Raw genomic sequence first — 17,685 nt, forward strand, 5'->3', positions numbered from 1 at the left:
CCTTACCTGAGTCAGCAGAAGAATCTTCAATAGTTTCCCAGGATGACATGATGTCCAGCATTTACAGTTCGGCCACCGAAGGTCAACTGAGGCTCTGTCCATCAAAGCTCAGCCTATGTGAAGCTCACAACATGATGACCCGTTGGTGTTTTTTTTTTTTTTTTTTTTTTTTAAATCAAATTTAAAAAACGTTTATTGGTCCCCGGTGGACAAACAAAAATATGCATAATTTATTATTATTGTTTTTGCTACTAGTAGTAGTTTTAACGTTAATATTATAATTATATAATTATTATTATTATTAGCTGGTGCTGATTCTGCTCGAGGTTTCTTACAGGTAAAAGGGAGTTTTTCTCATTCTCCACAGTTGCCACGGTGTTTACTCGTGTCTCTTTTAAAGCCCATCTTCAGGTCTAAACTCTACTGTGAGAAGTGCCGTGAGATAATGCATGTTCGGATTTGGCGCTATACAGATGCAATTGAATTGAATGTACGTTCCTGTGGAAGGTGTGTACAGCAACTCGATGCGGGTTAATTGGGTTTGTGGTTGGATGCAGCAGTGATCCGTCAGCGCGGAGCTGAGGGGAGGAGCTGAGGCGCAGGAGACAGTCACACCGGCAGCTGAGGTCAGATCCTCCACCGGCTCAGTGTTCCTGTCAGGAGAGGCAGGGCTTTCAATCTTTGATCACATTTAATCGTGTCACATCTGCTGTGATCAGTGATCGATCATCCCTGCGCTCTTCTACAGGGCACAGAGGAGTCAGGGGTTACTTCCCTGAAGCGCAGTCTCTAACCTGCACAGGTAAGATTTCACACAACACACACAGACACACACACACACCGGCATGATGTGCCACACACTCCTGACTGAGCTGAGTCGGTCTGTGGGAGCTTCACACATAATCATACTGTGAGAAATTAAAATGTCCTCAAATGCACTCAGGTAAGTTTAATGTGTTACTGGGAATAACGCTTTAAATATAATGTAAACTGAGATGTTGAGTTGATTGTAATTAAATATGTATGGAATGTCAGTGAGAAAGCTATGATGAGCACTGCTATAAGGAGGTCATAGACAGTTTAATTGGCTTTTTCATTTATAATGCGAGCGAAAATATTCAATATTACATTAAAAATGTATATTTCCAATTAGATGTTTATTGGATTCATTTGAGTACATTTCTGCCAGTAAGTGTAATAGACAGCTCTGCCTGGCTGTTATCATACCTAAATGTCACTGAGCAAGAGTTTTCCAACCTTTCCGGTTTCGTACAGCTGTTGGAGTCAAATAACATATTACTATGTGGACTGGAGCCAGTGTGCGCTGGCACGATTCCACTGAACTGAAAGCAGACTGTACAGGAGCATGAATGTAGACTGAGGATTAAAAAAAAGACTCAAAGCGATGTTGTTTCTGTGTAACATCAGTTGTTACAATTGATTTTGGTTTGAACCGTGTTCAACCACTCGGATTCATCGCAGACTGTAGATATAAGGTCAAGGATTACAAACAATAAAATAAAGTAAATGCAGACCTACCATCTGTCCGCACTGACGGGTTCTGCTGGTTCTGCACATTCATTACCTGCCACTGAATCAATACAAGTGTCCCTCGGGTACAATATGGTTTTTCACTATTGACTGTTTGCACAGCAGCTTGCATCTTAAAATCCCAGTGGATCTCGGTGCATTGATCAATGAGAGACGAATGCTCTTTCTTAGTCTCATTACCTGCTGCCAAAGTGCCAGTGAGCAAGGCATTGATCCATTTAAGTAAATGTTTGCACTCCTCTCACAGCAGTCCCACATGTCATTGTTGTGGGGTTACTTTGCATTGTTTATTTAAACAATAAAAACTGTTAATTCTTATTGACATAAGATAAATTAAAAAAAAATCACAAAAGAGAAGATAAATTATGAAAATATGACACTGATTGTAACATTTGGTTTGATATTGCGTTTCCAGTGTAGCTGCAACTTAAAATCACCTGAGAGAGAATTAACACTTGTCCTGAACCGGCCTGTAAACAGTGTGACAGCACAACGAATGGAAACTCAATTCCAACCATTTGCTTTAACCATGAACGTGAACGAAGTCAATCAGTGCCATTACTATGTGTACACATGTCCTCTAACCTCAACCTCAGTTTCACACGGAGCGGCAAATGTTAAAATGTAACATCTATGAATAATTGATGCAACAACACAAGACACTTCAACCGTTTCCACATGCACATCATAAGTGCTGCTCTGTTGAGAGAATTTGTGTCAAAAAGAACTTTTCTCTTCTGTTAAATCAAATAATCAGAGTTGATGAAATTCTCCGGCATGAGTCAATGACTAGTTCCTCCACTTCGTCCTAAGAAGGCACACGCCGCCTCATGACCATCAGTCCATACACAGCTTTCCCCCTGAACGGCACGTAGTGGTTGTGACAGGAATGCAAAGCAGAGAGGCCAGTGGTACTTGAATGCAGCCTGACTGCGATGTGTCTGGTTAATCATCCACCAAACAAATGTCTGCTCTGGATGGAGAAAAAGCTCGGAGGTTGAAACGTGGTTCCATTTGGTTGGTTATTGTTCAGAGTTTGAAGGTACAGAAAAAAAAAATCTTGTTTCTATTTAATTTCAATTAGTTGTTGAACCAAAGCCATGGAGTTGGTTTGTTCCTGCCTAAAAGAGAATGACTCATATTTTTGGAAAAGAAGATGGGATGGCGGATTAAGCAGAACAAACATAAGCAGACAGATATTTATGACGGGGGCAGGAAGTTCTAATAAAAATAGTTTTATCCACAGTCTGCTACAAACACTGACCCATCTTTGATTATGTAAACATTTTTCTCTCAGCGTCTGTCGTGAGTCAGAGGAAGCTTTTATCTTTATGACCACATGTTCTCTCATCCTCATCTGGCTCTACCACAATGAGGATGTTTGTCGCCTCAGATCCATCAGGATTCAACAGGAACAAGACTCATTTGGGTTTTTAATGTTTCTTCACTTTTAAATAATGCACACTATTAGTTAGCATATTTCCCATGAATAACATTTTTCTTTCTGGTCTCATACAATTTTTTTATAGTGATGCATTGTTGTTTATTGTTGCATATTGTCTCTCTTTACTGATACATGTTTTACATTTTTATTTTAAACATGTTAATAAAACCTCACCTAACATCAGACAGCCAGAAATCAACCAGTACTTAGAGCAAAAATGATTATTTGATTTATCATGAAATAGAAAACAATCATTTATATAGAAAACTGTTGATTTATTGGCAAAATAAAATCTATGTTATCAGATTGTTGGATGCAAAGTTTTTTCCCAGTCCATAAAATAGTAAATTCTAAATCTCTGTGTTCATGACCATTGGTATGTAAGTAAATCAGTCTCATCAGATTTTTTAAATTTTATATTCTTTGAATTTCTAGCACTGAATTTTTTACGTTGAAATTGTGCATTTGTATTTTTTGCCCCTGAATTTCAGTCTTCAAATTTTCAAAGTATATTATTCAACTGTTTCGTTCAATATCAGGCTACATTTTATGCTCTTTAGAGCGATAGAGTTTTCAGTGTGTCAAGGTGCTGGTAGCTGTGTTCTTGTAACCTATAGTGAAAGCGTGATTAGCTTGTATCCTTTGCCCAGGCGTTGTGTTAGGATGTCTCCTGACTTTAGGTTCATGTTAACCAAACACATACGAGAGTGGTGTTGATGTTTCCATATAACTCTTAGCAAGAAAGCAAATGAGTATCTTGTCTAAAATAATGAACTTTTATTAAAGTGCTCTCATATTCCCAAATAAATTTGAATGCTGTCTTTTCATACTTGTTATGAAATAATGAATTTCATTATGACTGAATAACCAAAAGTTTTGTTTTTAATCTTCATTTACCCTCGTTCAGGCATTGTCTGCTGGTGTTAAAGATGATTGGGTCTCGACTTCAGACCTGGAGGTAACCCAACATCGTCTGTACTGTTGCCTCCTTGCACCCCGGAGTGGAGATGGTCCACTGGACCGCACAGTGGGGGGCATGTGTCTGGCTCCAGACTCTGCTGGCCTTGGCCTTGGCCAACTGTCCCTCACTGGGCCAGAGTCCGGTCAACTACTCTGTGGTTTACACCATGCCCTTCTTCCAGGCCCGGGGCCCCATCCAGAACATTGTCAACAACTCCCTCTACCAGGAGGTGTATGTGGCCTCTAAGAATGTGATCGAAGCTGTGAACAGAAGCTTGGAGAAGGTGTGGGAGCTCCACACTGGGCCGGCGGGAAGCCCAGAGTGTCAAATATGTGATTTGTGCAAAGTTGACAAAGATCCCAACTTCCCTGAGGACACAAACAATCAGATCTTGTTGTTGGATACGCTCTTTATGTATTTATATTCATGTGGAAGTTCTCAGTATGGTGTGTGCTATTTCCACCAACTGAACTCAAGTGGAGAGCCACCGGCTCTCTCTAAGTGTTTGTTCAGAGAGGATTCCAACTCTGCTGCCTACTGTCCAGACTGTGTGGCCAGTCCTCTGGGAACCAAAGTCACCATGGTTGAAGAGGGTCAAACCGTCTACTTCTTCGTTGCCACCACTGTAAATGACAGTGTGACCCAGCGTTATGGCAGGAAGTCTATATCAGTTCGTCGACCCCTGGCTACAGAAGATGGTTTCTACAGTGACGTACGTAGCCTGACTGTCCTTCCTGGTCTCCGGAGGACGTACCATATTGAATATGTTTACAGCTTTTTCACCCAGGAGTTTGTCTACTTCCTTTCTGTCCAGAGAGAGAGCCCTGATCAGGACTCATCCCCATTTCAGACTCGTCTAGGCCGTCTACCACGGAATGAATGGGAAATGAAGAGGTATCGTGAGGTGATCCTGGAGTGTCGCTTTGAGCCAAAACGCAGAAGAAGGAACTTAGTCAGTGAACCCTACAAGGATGTTGTTTACAATGTTGTGCAGGCGGCGCATTTTGGCAAAGCAGGCAGGGAGCTGGCAGAGGAGTTGGGCGCTGAGGAGGAGGATGACATCCTTTATGGGGTTTTTGCAGTTACTGATGACAATGGGGTCACGGAGCATGACTCGGCCCTGTGTGCCTTCCCAATGGACAACTTGAACAAAGCAATCGTGTATGGGGTGGATGACTGCTGTACGTCTGGACCAGAGCAGCTTTCCAGAGGACTCTGCCACTTCCAGCCCTGTGAGAGCTGTCCACATGAGGTGAGTGTATCAGTCCACCAACACACAGCCATTACAAGAGATTGCAAGTGAATAATATGGTCTCAAGTCTGCCTCCACTGGAAGAGCTGTGAGTGAGATTTTTTTTACACGTACAGTTTTAAAAGAGACAGAAATAGTGAATTCAGTGACTCACTTCATGGAGGGATCTAGAGAGTGGAAATAAGAGTAAGTGAATGTATTCCCAATAACTATCACTGACCATCAAACTGACAGCTCAGCAATCATAAAAAACGTCAAACATTTTTTGCGCTCAATCATGAAACTATTTACTGACTTATTTTGATCGGGCCTATAAAAAATCGTACCATGTGAAAGCTTGACTTTTTTTTATCACATACACAAACTTGGAGGAGATGATGAACAATCCAACACCACTGAGACCTTATGAAATCAGATCGTCTGAATGAACAGGGAAGGATTAAATGACAAATTATGTAATTACAGTTGTTTACTGGAAGGATGTTTCTAATCAACAATGACATGTCATGGGGAAATATCCGGTTATGAAATCAGGTAAAACCCTTAAACAAAGCAACACTTCGGTCTAAGTACCAGATTGATCTGCATCACTGCCGCAGACAGAGTCAAACATGAATATTAAAATTAGAAATGTAAAGAGATTTGTTACGTGGCACTCAGACCCTCCAGCTTTATGTGTTTTATTGTGTGCCTCATTGTTTTCCAAGATATATCTGACTGTGGATTATTGTTTGATGTGAGAAGTGAAAGGGAAAACCCCTTGAGATTTTATTTGTAAGTAGCTTTTTTGTATTTTATTTGTCTTGGCTTTTTGGGAATAACACTTCTTGCTTTCTTGGCAAGAGAAAGATGAGAAGATAGGCACACTGTCACGTCTGTGAAGGAAATATTAAACTGCAGCCATGAGACAGCTAGCTTATCTCAGCTTTGCATAAAGACTGTAGACAAATACATCAGTCAGACAGGCTCTGTTTAAATAAATAACACAAATCGCCCCTCAGCCCAGCTAAAGCTCATAATGTGTTTTGGGGAGTTAAGTGTTACACTGTAGTTATTTGGTCATCTCTGTAACATTGGTAACAACCAGCGAAGACTAAATCAATGCTATGAGTTGAGTAATGTGCTTTACAGGTGCTGGTAAATGGATTTGTACTCTTTAACAGAGATATCTGTTTCCCCCTGTTTCCTAGCTTTATTTTTGTTTCGCTAGGCTAACTACATACTGCTCTAGTCCAGTATTTTTCCTACAGTCAAGTAAGGTATCAATCCTCTCATTAAACTCCAGAGAGTAAAGTGAGTCCTCTGAAGGTCAAACTATAGCTTAGAACAAGAGGCCATGTCCTCACATCATGTGGAAAAAATATAGAAATTCCCAGAATTGAGAAGCTGGTGATGAAGCTGCAGCCACAAATTCCCAGTTTGTGTTTTGAGTCTTTGTATTTATGACAAGGTTATGGAGTTTGTGAGTAAGACAGAATGCTGTGAAGTCACGTCAGGGAAAGAAACATTTACAGATGAACACCACTTTTGATTTCAGCCAATAAATTTACAGCTGATGAAGGCTGAAACTAGCAGTTTATTAAGTTTTGACTGGACACACGCAGTTTAGCAGTTTATTTTTTACTTGGACAAGTGAACTCTGTGCTTCCGCCTTTTTGTTGCTTTTGGCTGCAGGACTGGATGTTGAGTAAGCTCTCAGTGTATCTATCCAACCATCTCCAATCCTCCATTCTCTGAAAACAACACAAGACGACTGCACTGCCAACATCACCACTGGCTCACAGATACTTAAACTTTTTAACGGTTAATCCAAATATTGAGACATGGATGTTCAGTGGATTGGATTTCCTTTTATCAACAAAACAAGCATAACGTGTTTATTCTTTGGCTTTATATTTTAGTCTTATGGATATAATAAACCAGTGTTTACACAAATACTCCCTTAAATCAAACAACAGCGGGATCATCCATCACGGCCTTGAAATAATGAAATGATCTTATCATCATAACATATTCACTGTGTGCTTCTGGTGTGCCATAGACTGCCTTTCTCATGGTTCCCATGGTGACCAGGGCAGCTCACAACATGTGCTCAAAAGAAAACGGCAGCTGTGTCTCCCTACATCTGTAAATATTACCGGCTGATCCAGGAGCAGCTGAACAATAACTGAAGCTGCATTACTTAAATGATTGGATGATGACAAACCATGAACAAACATGGTTATCAAATCAGTCCCACTCAACGTCTTTCCTCTGAGGCTTTCAACCATTTGACATGGCCTTCTGCTGCAGATGGAGGCTCTTCAGTTGTCATGAGTGAGCCGGGGACAGCAACTCTTAGTCTGACTCTTAGCGACAGCTGAGCAAACATCATTGACTTTTTAAGACGGTGTAATACTGATGAAAGCCACAGGAAGAGCTAGTAAATGGATTAAAGTTGACATGGTTTGGTTCTAACTCATATTTTTTAGTTGAGGACCCCGCTGAAATTGAAATGGTGCATTTCAAGGGGTTCATCCTCTAATTACATTGTTAAATATATTATTATGTTTTTTTTTTACTTAAAACATGACAGATTGTATACACCCTGACACTATAGCAACACAGTAGCTTGTACAACTCAATCTTCTTAAAGCTTTGTTGTATTTAAAGCCATAACCTGTTCTTGAAGACCAACTTTGAATCTAGATAAACATGTCTAATAATACCTTTCTACTTCCTGGTCCTCTGCTGCCTTTGACCATGTTACTAGAGCATGGAGAACAACGCCACATGCAGAGACCATCCCACCATGGTGTCGAAGCCCTACTACAGAGTGGACCTCTTCAACAGGCAGATGACAAATGTCCTGCTCACCTCTCTGCTGGTCACTACCATAGAAAACAAGACTGTGGCCCATATTGGCACCTCAACTGGACGCCTGCTACAGGTTTACAGCAAGCATCAATACATTTGTGATTTTTTATCTGTTGTGTTTGAAAATTACCTGCTGTTAATAATCTGTTGTGTCTGTGTCGGCAGCTTGTGCTGACAAGATCCAGTCCTATTATATTTGCCAATTATTCGTTGGAGGAAAACCGGAGAGTCTCGTCCATTGCTACTGTTTACTCATCAGATTATCTTCTATTCGTGGTTGGAGACAAGGTAACACAGCAATCCCATGCATTTAAATCAGGACAGAACAGGTCACATTACAATGACAAATGAGTTGAGAGTGTGACGTTGTGAGTTGAGTCACGTCCTGACCCTATGATGCTCTGGAGACCTGTCCCGGTTGTTTTCCTGCTTGCATGCAGGCATCTGAGCCCTCCGTCACCCTGAGGATCAATGAGTGGCCAGAGAAGCTCAATACACTTTATGCAGAGTGGATATTATGTGTAGAGACTGGATCACTAATCACGTTCTTAACATACTCCTGTGGGATGTTAGGAATATTACCTTGTGTAAGTGAGGTTTGGACACCTAACCTCTATGCAGATTAACAGTGGTAATACATTTACAAGATGCCTGGTTGACGTGTCTTTTTTGCATTGATGCTGTTGCTGTGTAGTTAGAAGATTCAACACATATTTGTATTCAAATTGAATAGTTCAATTATTCTGTTATCAAAGAGTTTCTTCAGCACCAGGAACAGTTAATGTGACCTGTAAAACAGACGGATGCTGAAGGATCAGTTTCAGTTTCCATGTTTCCATTTACATGGAAGGAAATTAATTATTTAGTAGTTCAGTGAAACTTGATCAATTAGATTTAAATGAGCTTCATTTTTCTATTCTTGCATGTTAGAGGGTTTTATGTAAATCTGATATTCAGGATGTTATCATCTGTCTGAATTACAAATACATAATTAAAGAAAAGATTCCAGTATCACCATCTGTACGATATATTAATAGTGACATTAACATGAGCTAGCACAGGGCAGCTGTTTTTTTTTCTCTTTAAGTGTGGATTTTTAACCTGAAAAATGCTTAACTCTGCTTCAGATGTTTCAGGTGCCCCAGAGAGGGCCGGGCTGTCAACACTTCCTGACTTGCGTCATGTGTCTGACGGCCCCTAAATTTATGGGCTGTGGCTGGTGCTCTGGAGTGTGCTCCTGGGAGAGCGAGTGCCAGAGCCGCTGGAGGAACGAGTCCTGTCCACCTGGAATCACTGGGGTGAGGTTTGTTCTGTAATCCAGGAGACGAGCATCCCCCAGCTCATAGAAACATTTCATTTCAATGTGGTACTGTACATTCTGCTTTATTGATGCAGTTCTTTCCACGGACTGCTCCTCCCGATGGTCAAACAGAGCTAACAGTGTGTGGATGGGAGTTCCAGTCGCCCTTAAGACCCGCCATCACCTCCAGAACACATCAGGTTCGACTGGGACAGGCCTCCTGCACTGTGCTTCCACTCAAAAGCAACAACACACAGTGAGTGACCAAGGACTGGATCTTGTTGGTCTGGTATAATCTGCTCATATTATAATTACTTTGTGAAAATAAATCCTCCTTTAGGATTATCTTGTGCTGTTAAAACAAAACTATGTGCTCTTCATTTCTTTCCTAGAAGCCCTCTGAGAAATTGAAAAACCAACCATGTATTTTTTGCAATGTGATATGACATTTTGAGGCTAATTAGCTATTTTATTTTCAAACCCTTTTCACAATATGCAACTGTTAAATTTTTCAAAATAATGAAGACATTTTAATGTGTGTGCGCTATGATGCCCTCTTACAGGTGGTCAAAATGTCCTACTCTTATGCCATATAATGCCTGGACGGATGTGGTTTATAGGAAATTCATTTGTTGCCATAATAACCATGACAATGCTTAAGTGATCATCTCTAGCAGATTAATTTGAATTATTTCAGGGAGCTTGGCTCATAATTTCCTGAAAATCAACTGCAAGTTACTATTTAAAAGGCACACCAGATAATAGAAACTGAAGAAGCGCTAATCATTAAAAGGAATTTAGCTGGAAAATACAGCAACCGAAGCAATGAAATAACATGTTGCTGTTAATTTTTTTATTTTTTAAAAATTCATAGGGCATCCTAGTTTAGCCTGTTAACCAAATTATTGCAGTGACTATAAATACAGAGGACATGCTGACGCATGTGTTTTCTGTGCTGTTCTTCAGTCTGGTGTGTAAGATTCGCTCTGGGGCCACTGAGCTGTCCAAACCAGTCAACATTACAGTGGAAGTGCACGAGGGCAAGGTGGAGGGACGCTACTCTATTGATGGGAAAGCAGGAATGCCAGGGTTCACATTTGTGGTAATCTTGGCATTTTCTCATACGCAGCACGACAATACCAATTGAAGACATAAGTTATTTTCATTTCATTTTCAAACACTTTTTCTTGAATCTTTTTGTTTTATGAAAATACTTTCATACTCTGATGTTACTCCAGATTCCTAACATCACAGAAATCCAGCCCAACTATGGGCCTCGTGTTGGGGGCACACTCATCACAGTGACTGGGCCTCACTTGGATGCTGGAAAGACCAGGAAAGTCACTCTCAATGACGTGGCCTGTCCAATAACGAGGTCTGGAAATACATGTTTTATATTCATTCATCCATCTTACCCTATAAACACTGTTCTGATACTGCCTCATGTTGTTTCTTTGCTTTCTGGAGATCAGGAGGAGTTAAGGCTCAGAATGTTGTCATGACTTATTAAGCAGGTTCCAACCTGTGTAGAATAATTATGGAAGCATGGTTTGCGAAACTCCGCCAAGAGGTGTCAGCATCCAGAGACTGACTCAGACGTGAACTATTTATTACTGTAATCTTTTAAGTTCGCAGCTTTTTGATCTGAAGTTTTCCCTATCAAGGTGTCTAATTCACATACCTGTGTCTCTCTGCAGGGTCACTAAGCCAAAAGGCAACGTGTCGTCCATCATTTGTCTGTCCCAGCCCATCTCAGAGGTGAGGGATGTCCCCCTGAGTGTTTTCATCGACAAGTCTCCTGTCCTCACCACAAAGGTGTTTTACTACAAAGAAAACCCAAAGATTACAGCTGTCCTGCCCGACTGTAGCTTCGACAGGTACATCACTGACACATCCAGCACTTTTGTTCCTGTGACATTTCTGATAAATGTAGTTTGAGTTTTCTCTGTAATTCAACTGATTTTATCCAGACATAAGATGACATACTCTCATTTTAATGTGGATCTTACTCAGTGGTAGGAGAGAATTATTTCCTCTGCTCAGCCAGGATAAAAAACGTAATTTATCTCCACTGTAGGGGGTCAAAGATCGTCATTGAAGGGGAGAACCTGGATTCTGTTTATCGCACCGTCATCCGCTTTAAACCCAATGAGAGCCACCTGAAACCTATGACAAGGGTAAATTGTTGATCCTAAAGTGCAATAGGAACACTATTTTGAATCAGTGATAGTTTGAGTTCTACCTGGCTGTTGTGTTTCAGGAGTGCATTGGCAAGTCCTTGCCCACAAGGATGGAGTGCGTCACTCCCTTGTTCCCCAGGGATGAGACGGAGGAGGGAGAGCTTTCTTTTGACATGGACGGAGCGGTGGGCCTGTGGAACAAAGAGTTCTCCTACCACCCCTATGGCGAGCCCATCCCGATTGAAACAGAAGGAAACGTGCTCAGTTTGTACCCTGGCTTTGATGAAGTGTCACTACATGTAAGAGATAGATATGGGGGGCGGTTGCATTTGAATTAATGACAAAACAAGTGTGAATTTGTAATATTTACAGTGGTGGAGGAAGCACACAAGCATTTTAGAGTAAATTATGTAACACTATAAATAAAAGTCCTTGCTTTAAAAAAGTTCTAGTGTAGCCTATTCCCTAATGTAACAGAATATTTATAATAGATATTTGTTATTAACAGATTGTATGTCTCACATCTTGATTCCCCCTCTCTGTCCAAAGCACCAAAAGCTGAACCTGGTGAGCTCCTGTATGACCATCATCATGACGGTGGCAGGCGTTGATTGTGACGCCAAAGTCCTGGACAATGAGATCACATGCAGGATCCCTAAAAACATCACCATCCCCAGTGAGGGACTGCCAGTGAAGGTGAGTCAGGCTGGAGGTGGACATGATGAATAACTGACTGGGTGCAACATCCAGCATGTGGACGATGTGCAGTCCCCACGCTTGGCCAGTGATCACTCCCAGTACACCTTGCAACTAACCTGTTACGCAGCCATAGGAATACGTTTGGCGGCAGAGTAAACCTACATAAAGCACGTCGGATGATTGATGTGTGACAGCAAAACATAGCCAGTCACAGCCAAGTTAGTGGGCCATTTGAAAAAATCTTGTGATCCTGTAATGTGTTGTCTGTTCTCTAGATCTCCATCAACGGGCAGGTCCACAACGTCGGCACAGTGGTGCGAGTGAGTAACCACTACATGGTGGGGATTGTTCTGGGGATCCTGGCGGCTCTGGTGGCTGGAGCTGTACTGGCCTTTGTTGTTATGAAACACTTGAGGAAGAAGAAGAAAGGTGGGCTCCTCTCTGGTTTGGTTACGTGGACATTGATCAAACCTGTTTTTACAACTGCTGCCGGTTGGAATTTAAGATAAATGACACAAATATTTCAACTAGAACATCTCTAGTGTTGCAGAGGATGGTGGTGTTCTACCACCGGGGTTGATCATTACATTTTTTTTGTTGTGAAATGTGTTTTAGCCTCCCTGGTGGAGATGCGTTTGGCCCACAGTGCTAACCGCTCTGGAACAAATAATGGAGAGCTGTCACCAGCGGGGGATTACAGGAGAGGTGACTGTACAGCTATGCACTTTAATAATGCAGAGCAAATTTGCTTCTGACACACATTCCTATGCAGGCATCAATCTATAAACTCCATTCTCTGGACATTTGCCAGCAGTGTCCCAGAGTTCTCCCTCCAGCCTGGTGGGCCCGGTGGTGTTCCCCAGGCTGGGCTACGCTGCATGCAGCATCGATCCCGCTCTCACTCCCCTCATGCCCTCAGAGAAAATCTCCATCTCCAGTTTCAGGCCAGAGCTACTGGAGGAGGTGAAGGATGTTCTCATTCCTGCCGACATGCTGGTTGTGCAGCACCACAGGATCATAGGGAAGGGTAAGATAACCCTCTGTAATTTTCTGAAATATAAACCTTAATGGGGGAGTCTTGCGAAAGCTGTATCATCGAAAGAGAAGGCGTAGTCCTCTTCTCGTTCATTCTTGGTTGTTTTTCCTACAGGTCATTTTGGCACTGTCTATCATGGCTACTTCACAGACCTCAACAACAGAGAAATCCACTGTGCAGTCAAGTCCTTGAATAGTGAGTCATAACCCAGTTGATTTATGGGCATTAGGAATGCGCAATAAATTCTCTTCAGTTCCTCTGCTGCAGAATAAATGGCCTCAGGATCTCTGATACTCTCTGAGAACCTTTAAAAGCAACTTCCGGAACTTCCACAGTTGTGACTTCAGTGTCCCTCTTCCTTCGGATGTGTGTCCAGAATGTTCAAGTGTGTGTGTCTGTGTGTCTTCAGGAATAACAGATGTGGAGGAGGTGGAGCAGTTTCTGAAGGAAGGCATCATAATGAAGGGTTTCCACCACAGCAATGTGCTGTCTCTGCTGGGCATCCTCCTGCCACAGGAAGGGCTCCCTCTGGTGGTGCTGCCGTACATGAAGCACGGGGACCTGCGCCACTTCATACGCTGCGAGAAGAGGGTACAACAGCGGCGTTAAAACAGTGGAAATTAATTATATAATTTATGTACAGTACATTTGCCACTGTTTTAATCCAGTGTCTTTGTTGTGTGTTTTGTTCAGAACCCCACTGTGAAGGACTTGATTGGCTTCGGGCTGCAGGTTACAAAGGGGATGGAGTACTTGGCTCAGAAGAAATTTGTACATAGAGATCTCGCCGCACGCAACTGCATGTGAGTCACTGACAAATGCAGAGACTTCCTTCACTGGCATTAGGCCTAAATAACTCTTTGATCTTTGTGTGGAGAGATGCTTCATTGTACAAAATGTCATCACATCCACTTACTTTTTTCTGTCCTCAGGCTGGACGAGTCGTACACAGTGAAGGTGGCAGACTTTGGTATGGCCAGAGATGTTTTTGACAAGGAGTATTACAGTGTTCAGGACCACAGGAAGGCCAAGCTGCCTGTCAAGTGGATGGCCATCGAGAGTTTGCAGACGCAGAAATTCACCTCCAAGTCAGATGTGGTGAGCGAGTGAGGATCAAAACATGGTTATCGGTTGTATTTATTTATTTTAATACTGTGAAAGTATGGAATGAAAAACAGACAACAGTTCCTAGTTTCCGTTCTCTCCCCCCTTTATCCCACGACCTCACCTCTCCCACGTTTCTCTCCTCTCACCCAAACCAGTCCAGGCAGATGGCCACACACACTGAGTCTGGTTTTGTTGGAGGCTTCTTCCGTTTATCCCTCCCCACTGTCACAAAGTGTATTCTGGAAATCATTTGTTTGCTCCCTATAAAATTGTGAGGTCTCAAACTAAATAAAATTGATAGAATTGTGAAAATTAGCCTGATCTGGAAAGAGAGTAACGTATGTCAGTTCAGTGGTTGAGGAGTAAAAATACATGTTGCTTTTTTTAGAGGTATTGGAGATGTAGCTTTGTTTTGAGGGGTCACAAGCTAAATGTGTTTGGTGTATGGGTAACTTATTTCACACCAAATCTTTGGTTTGCTTTAGACCACCAAACAGGAAACTGTATGGTTATACAGATTTGTTGGAGTTCCACCCTTCTAAACATAGCCAGTCTCATTACTATCCTTATTGTGTGTCCGTCCAAGGCTGTAGTCTTTTCCTTGCTCGAGATATCTCCATTTAGCCATCATCCCAGCATTCACATGTCGGCTCTGACAGGGTGGATAAAGATATTTGCTCATAACCTCCCATTATAGTAATGTAATCATATTTGGGGATGTGATGAAGTTGGAGCAGAGACACTAAGCTCCAACTATGTTCTGCTGCTGTAATAAACATTTCAGAGTGACTGAAATAGGCATTTTTAAGCTTTATATTTAAATATGGGCAAATCATGACACAAACTCATGACCAGTCCACAGCTACTCGATGGTAATAACGGTCTGTGTGTTTTTTTCTTTCCACCTCTCTTGATGCAGTGGTCTTTTGGTGTGCTGATGTGGGAGATGCTGACCAGAGGAGCGAGTCCCTACCCAGAGGTGGACCCCTATGACATAACACATTACTTGCTCAAGGGCAGGAGGCTACCGCAGCCACAGTACTGCCCTGACCCTTTGTAAGTATAGCGTAAATATTGGTCCGCTTGTCGATGGACTCTAAAGAATAGCTGGGATTGTAATTTGATGATGATTTTAAGTTTGGATACAGCAACTCTATAACTTTAAGGGCTTACAAAAATACATAACCACAATACCAAGAACCTAGATGTACAAAGTAGAAAGTTAAAAGTTAACAGCACAAAGTCCAAGTAGTAATAACAAGATTTGAATGGTCACTCAGTAGTGTGAAAACCGAAAATTGTCCACTACTTGTTATCCCAACATGGTTGAGCAATGCTGTCTGGGAGTTAATGTGTATGTCTTCCTCTGAGGTGACTTATTTTACACACACACAGGCACACAAGCACACACACACACACACACACGCGCACGCACACGCGCACACACACACACACACACACACACACACACACACTCACACACACACACACACATACAGTGGAGTGACTTTACAACAAAAGGCCAACATAAATCCCTTGCTCACCAACTTAAGAGAATAAATCAACCATTCATACACCTTGTTCACTGAGTCCTTGTCACACACATCCCATCCAATGCAGGTTAAGGGCTCATGGTGTCACACACAGACCCATGTAGAGCACCAGGAATAGTCGCTGATAGTTAAGAGGAAGAAGCCACTTTAGCAGTGTTTCCAGTGCAGGAACTTTACCCCAAATGTAGGAACCTTTTCAGGTACTCGTTTTGTTTCCAAAACAGGAACCAGGGTCTAAATAAAGCATCTGGTTAATCGTTTGTCTGGAATGGCATAAAGACAGTTAATGGGGGGAAACGGCCTGCCTGACAAAGGACATAACATCGGCCCTCCAGCACCTCTGAAACTCACTTATCAACAATCTATGTCTAGTTTGTTTAATCCATGCAAATAATAGATAAAATAATTATTTATTATTTTAGAAGCAGTAGCCTTCAAACAGATCAAAACACCTGAACACGGCTAAAAGGGAACATGACCTATTTTGTTTTCATTTTCAACATGGTTACTAAGTATGAAAGTCATTTTAGATGATCATTATTTCACCAAGTAAAGAGTTAAGAAAATCTGTAGTAGTCTATAAAATAGAGAAGGTTGCTCATTTGTTCCTTACTCAGACTGCCCGTGTTTTCCAGGTATAGCATTATGCTCCAGTGCTGGGACCCCGACCCAGACCTGAGGGCCCAGCTTCGCCACGTTAGTGACGGCCGTCTCCACCATCTTGACGGGCCTGGAGGGAGAACACTACATCAGTCTGAACGTCACCTACGTCAACCTGGACCAGCCGCGGCCCTACCCAGCCCTCACAGAGTCTGCTGACGAATGTGACTCCACAGACATGGAAGACTCCGGCTCAGTCTCTTCCTGATTGGCTTTGAGTTGGTATTGGTGCTAAAAGAAAGAGCAGAAAATAAACTCTGCAAGGTCTCGACAGTGTCTTATGCACATTCTGAACGTCTGGTAGAACGCTGCTCTCAGGTGACTTAGCACAAGCTCAGGCAGCCATATTGGAGGACAAATGCTTTGTCAACAATTAATTTAAAACAGCATTTCAGCATAAATGTTTTAAAATATATATATATTTTGGGGCTTTTTATTGTCTTTAATGGATAGGAAAGTAGTTAGCTTGTGAAAGGGGGGGGGGGGGGGGGGGGGGGAGTGGGGGAAGACATCCATAAATGCCTCTGCTGGTTGAGGCCTTGCCTTGTTGGGGCGGCCGCTCTACCAGGTGAGCTACACCCCACCATATATGTTTTAAATAGACATTTAAATATACAAAATATTCACGTTATATTTAACTTGAAAAAAAGATAATATCATGATACCTCTAGCTTCCTAGCTATTCAAACAAAATACGTATTGTGGCTAACACTTGTTATCCCTTAATTACCTCATTAGCATTTCATATATCTGCCTGCAGGTTTGCTTGCTAACAGATTTTTTCAGATAAACCGTGTACGTGTTTCAAATACTATTTTGCCTATAAAGACAGACTAATTGGGGCTTAACAGGCAACTGCATCTTACTTAGTGCATGTCTGACCTGTTCTTAGTGTTCCTGGTGTTTCTCACCCAGCTGGTATTAATGTAAACTTTATAAATGTACAGACAGTTCTTCCATGTGCGAGTCTAACAGTGTTAGTTACAGTGTTGTCGAGAAGAGACACAAGAAGTAGAAATATGATGAAGTAAAATCCAGTGGCACATTAGCTTTGTTTTGCCACCTACAACCTTGTGTACTGTTACT

General features: G+C 41.9%; 1 protein-coding gene across 1 annotated transcript; it reads left to right on the forward strand.

Annotated features, from left to right (window-relative positions):
• The first annotated feature begins 605 nt into the window (after nt 1-605).
• Nucleotides 606-17,062, forward strand: mst1rb (macrophage stimulating 1 receptor b). Its single transcript, XM_053411389.1, is given in 22 exon segments — nt 606-802; nt 3,903-5,208; nt 7,961-8,137; nt 8,230-8,352; nt 9,192-9,362; nt 9,460-9,620; nt 10,331-10,466; nt 10,603-10,739; nt 11,062-11,241; nt 11,442-11,541; nt 11,625-11,843; nt 12,094-12,240; nt 12,519-12,672; nt 12,859-12,948; nt 13,055-13,270; nt 13,394-13,474; nt 13,689-13,870; nt 13,973-14,082; nt 14,212-14,377; nt 15,306-15,442; nt 16,575-16,620; nt 16,622-17,062. Coding segments are annotated over 21 exon segments (4,125 nt in total). The 5' UTR covers nt 606-802; nt 3,903-4,002; the 3' UTR covers nt 16,808-17,062.
• Nucleotides 17,063-17,685: the final 623 nt, after the last annotated feature.

Source organism: Pleuronectes platessa, chromosome 2, assembly GCF_947347685.1.
Source record: "Pleuronectes platessa chromosome 2, fPlePla1.1, whole genome shotgun sequence".
In the NCBI taxonomy this organism is placed as follows: Eukaryota; Metazoa; Chordata; class Actinopteri; order Pleuronectiformes; family Pleuronectidae; genus Pleuronectes; species Pleuronectes platessa.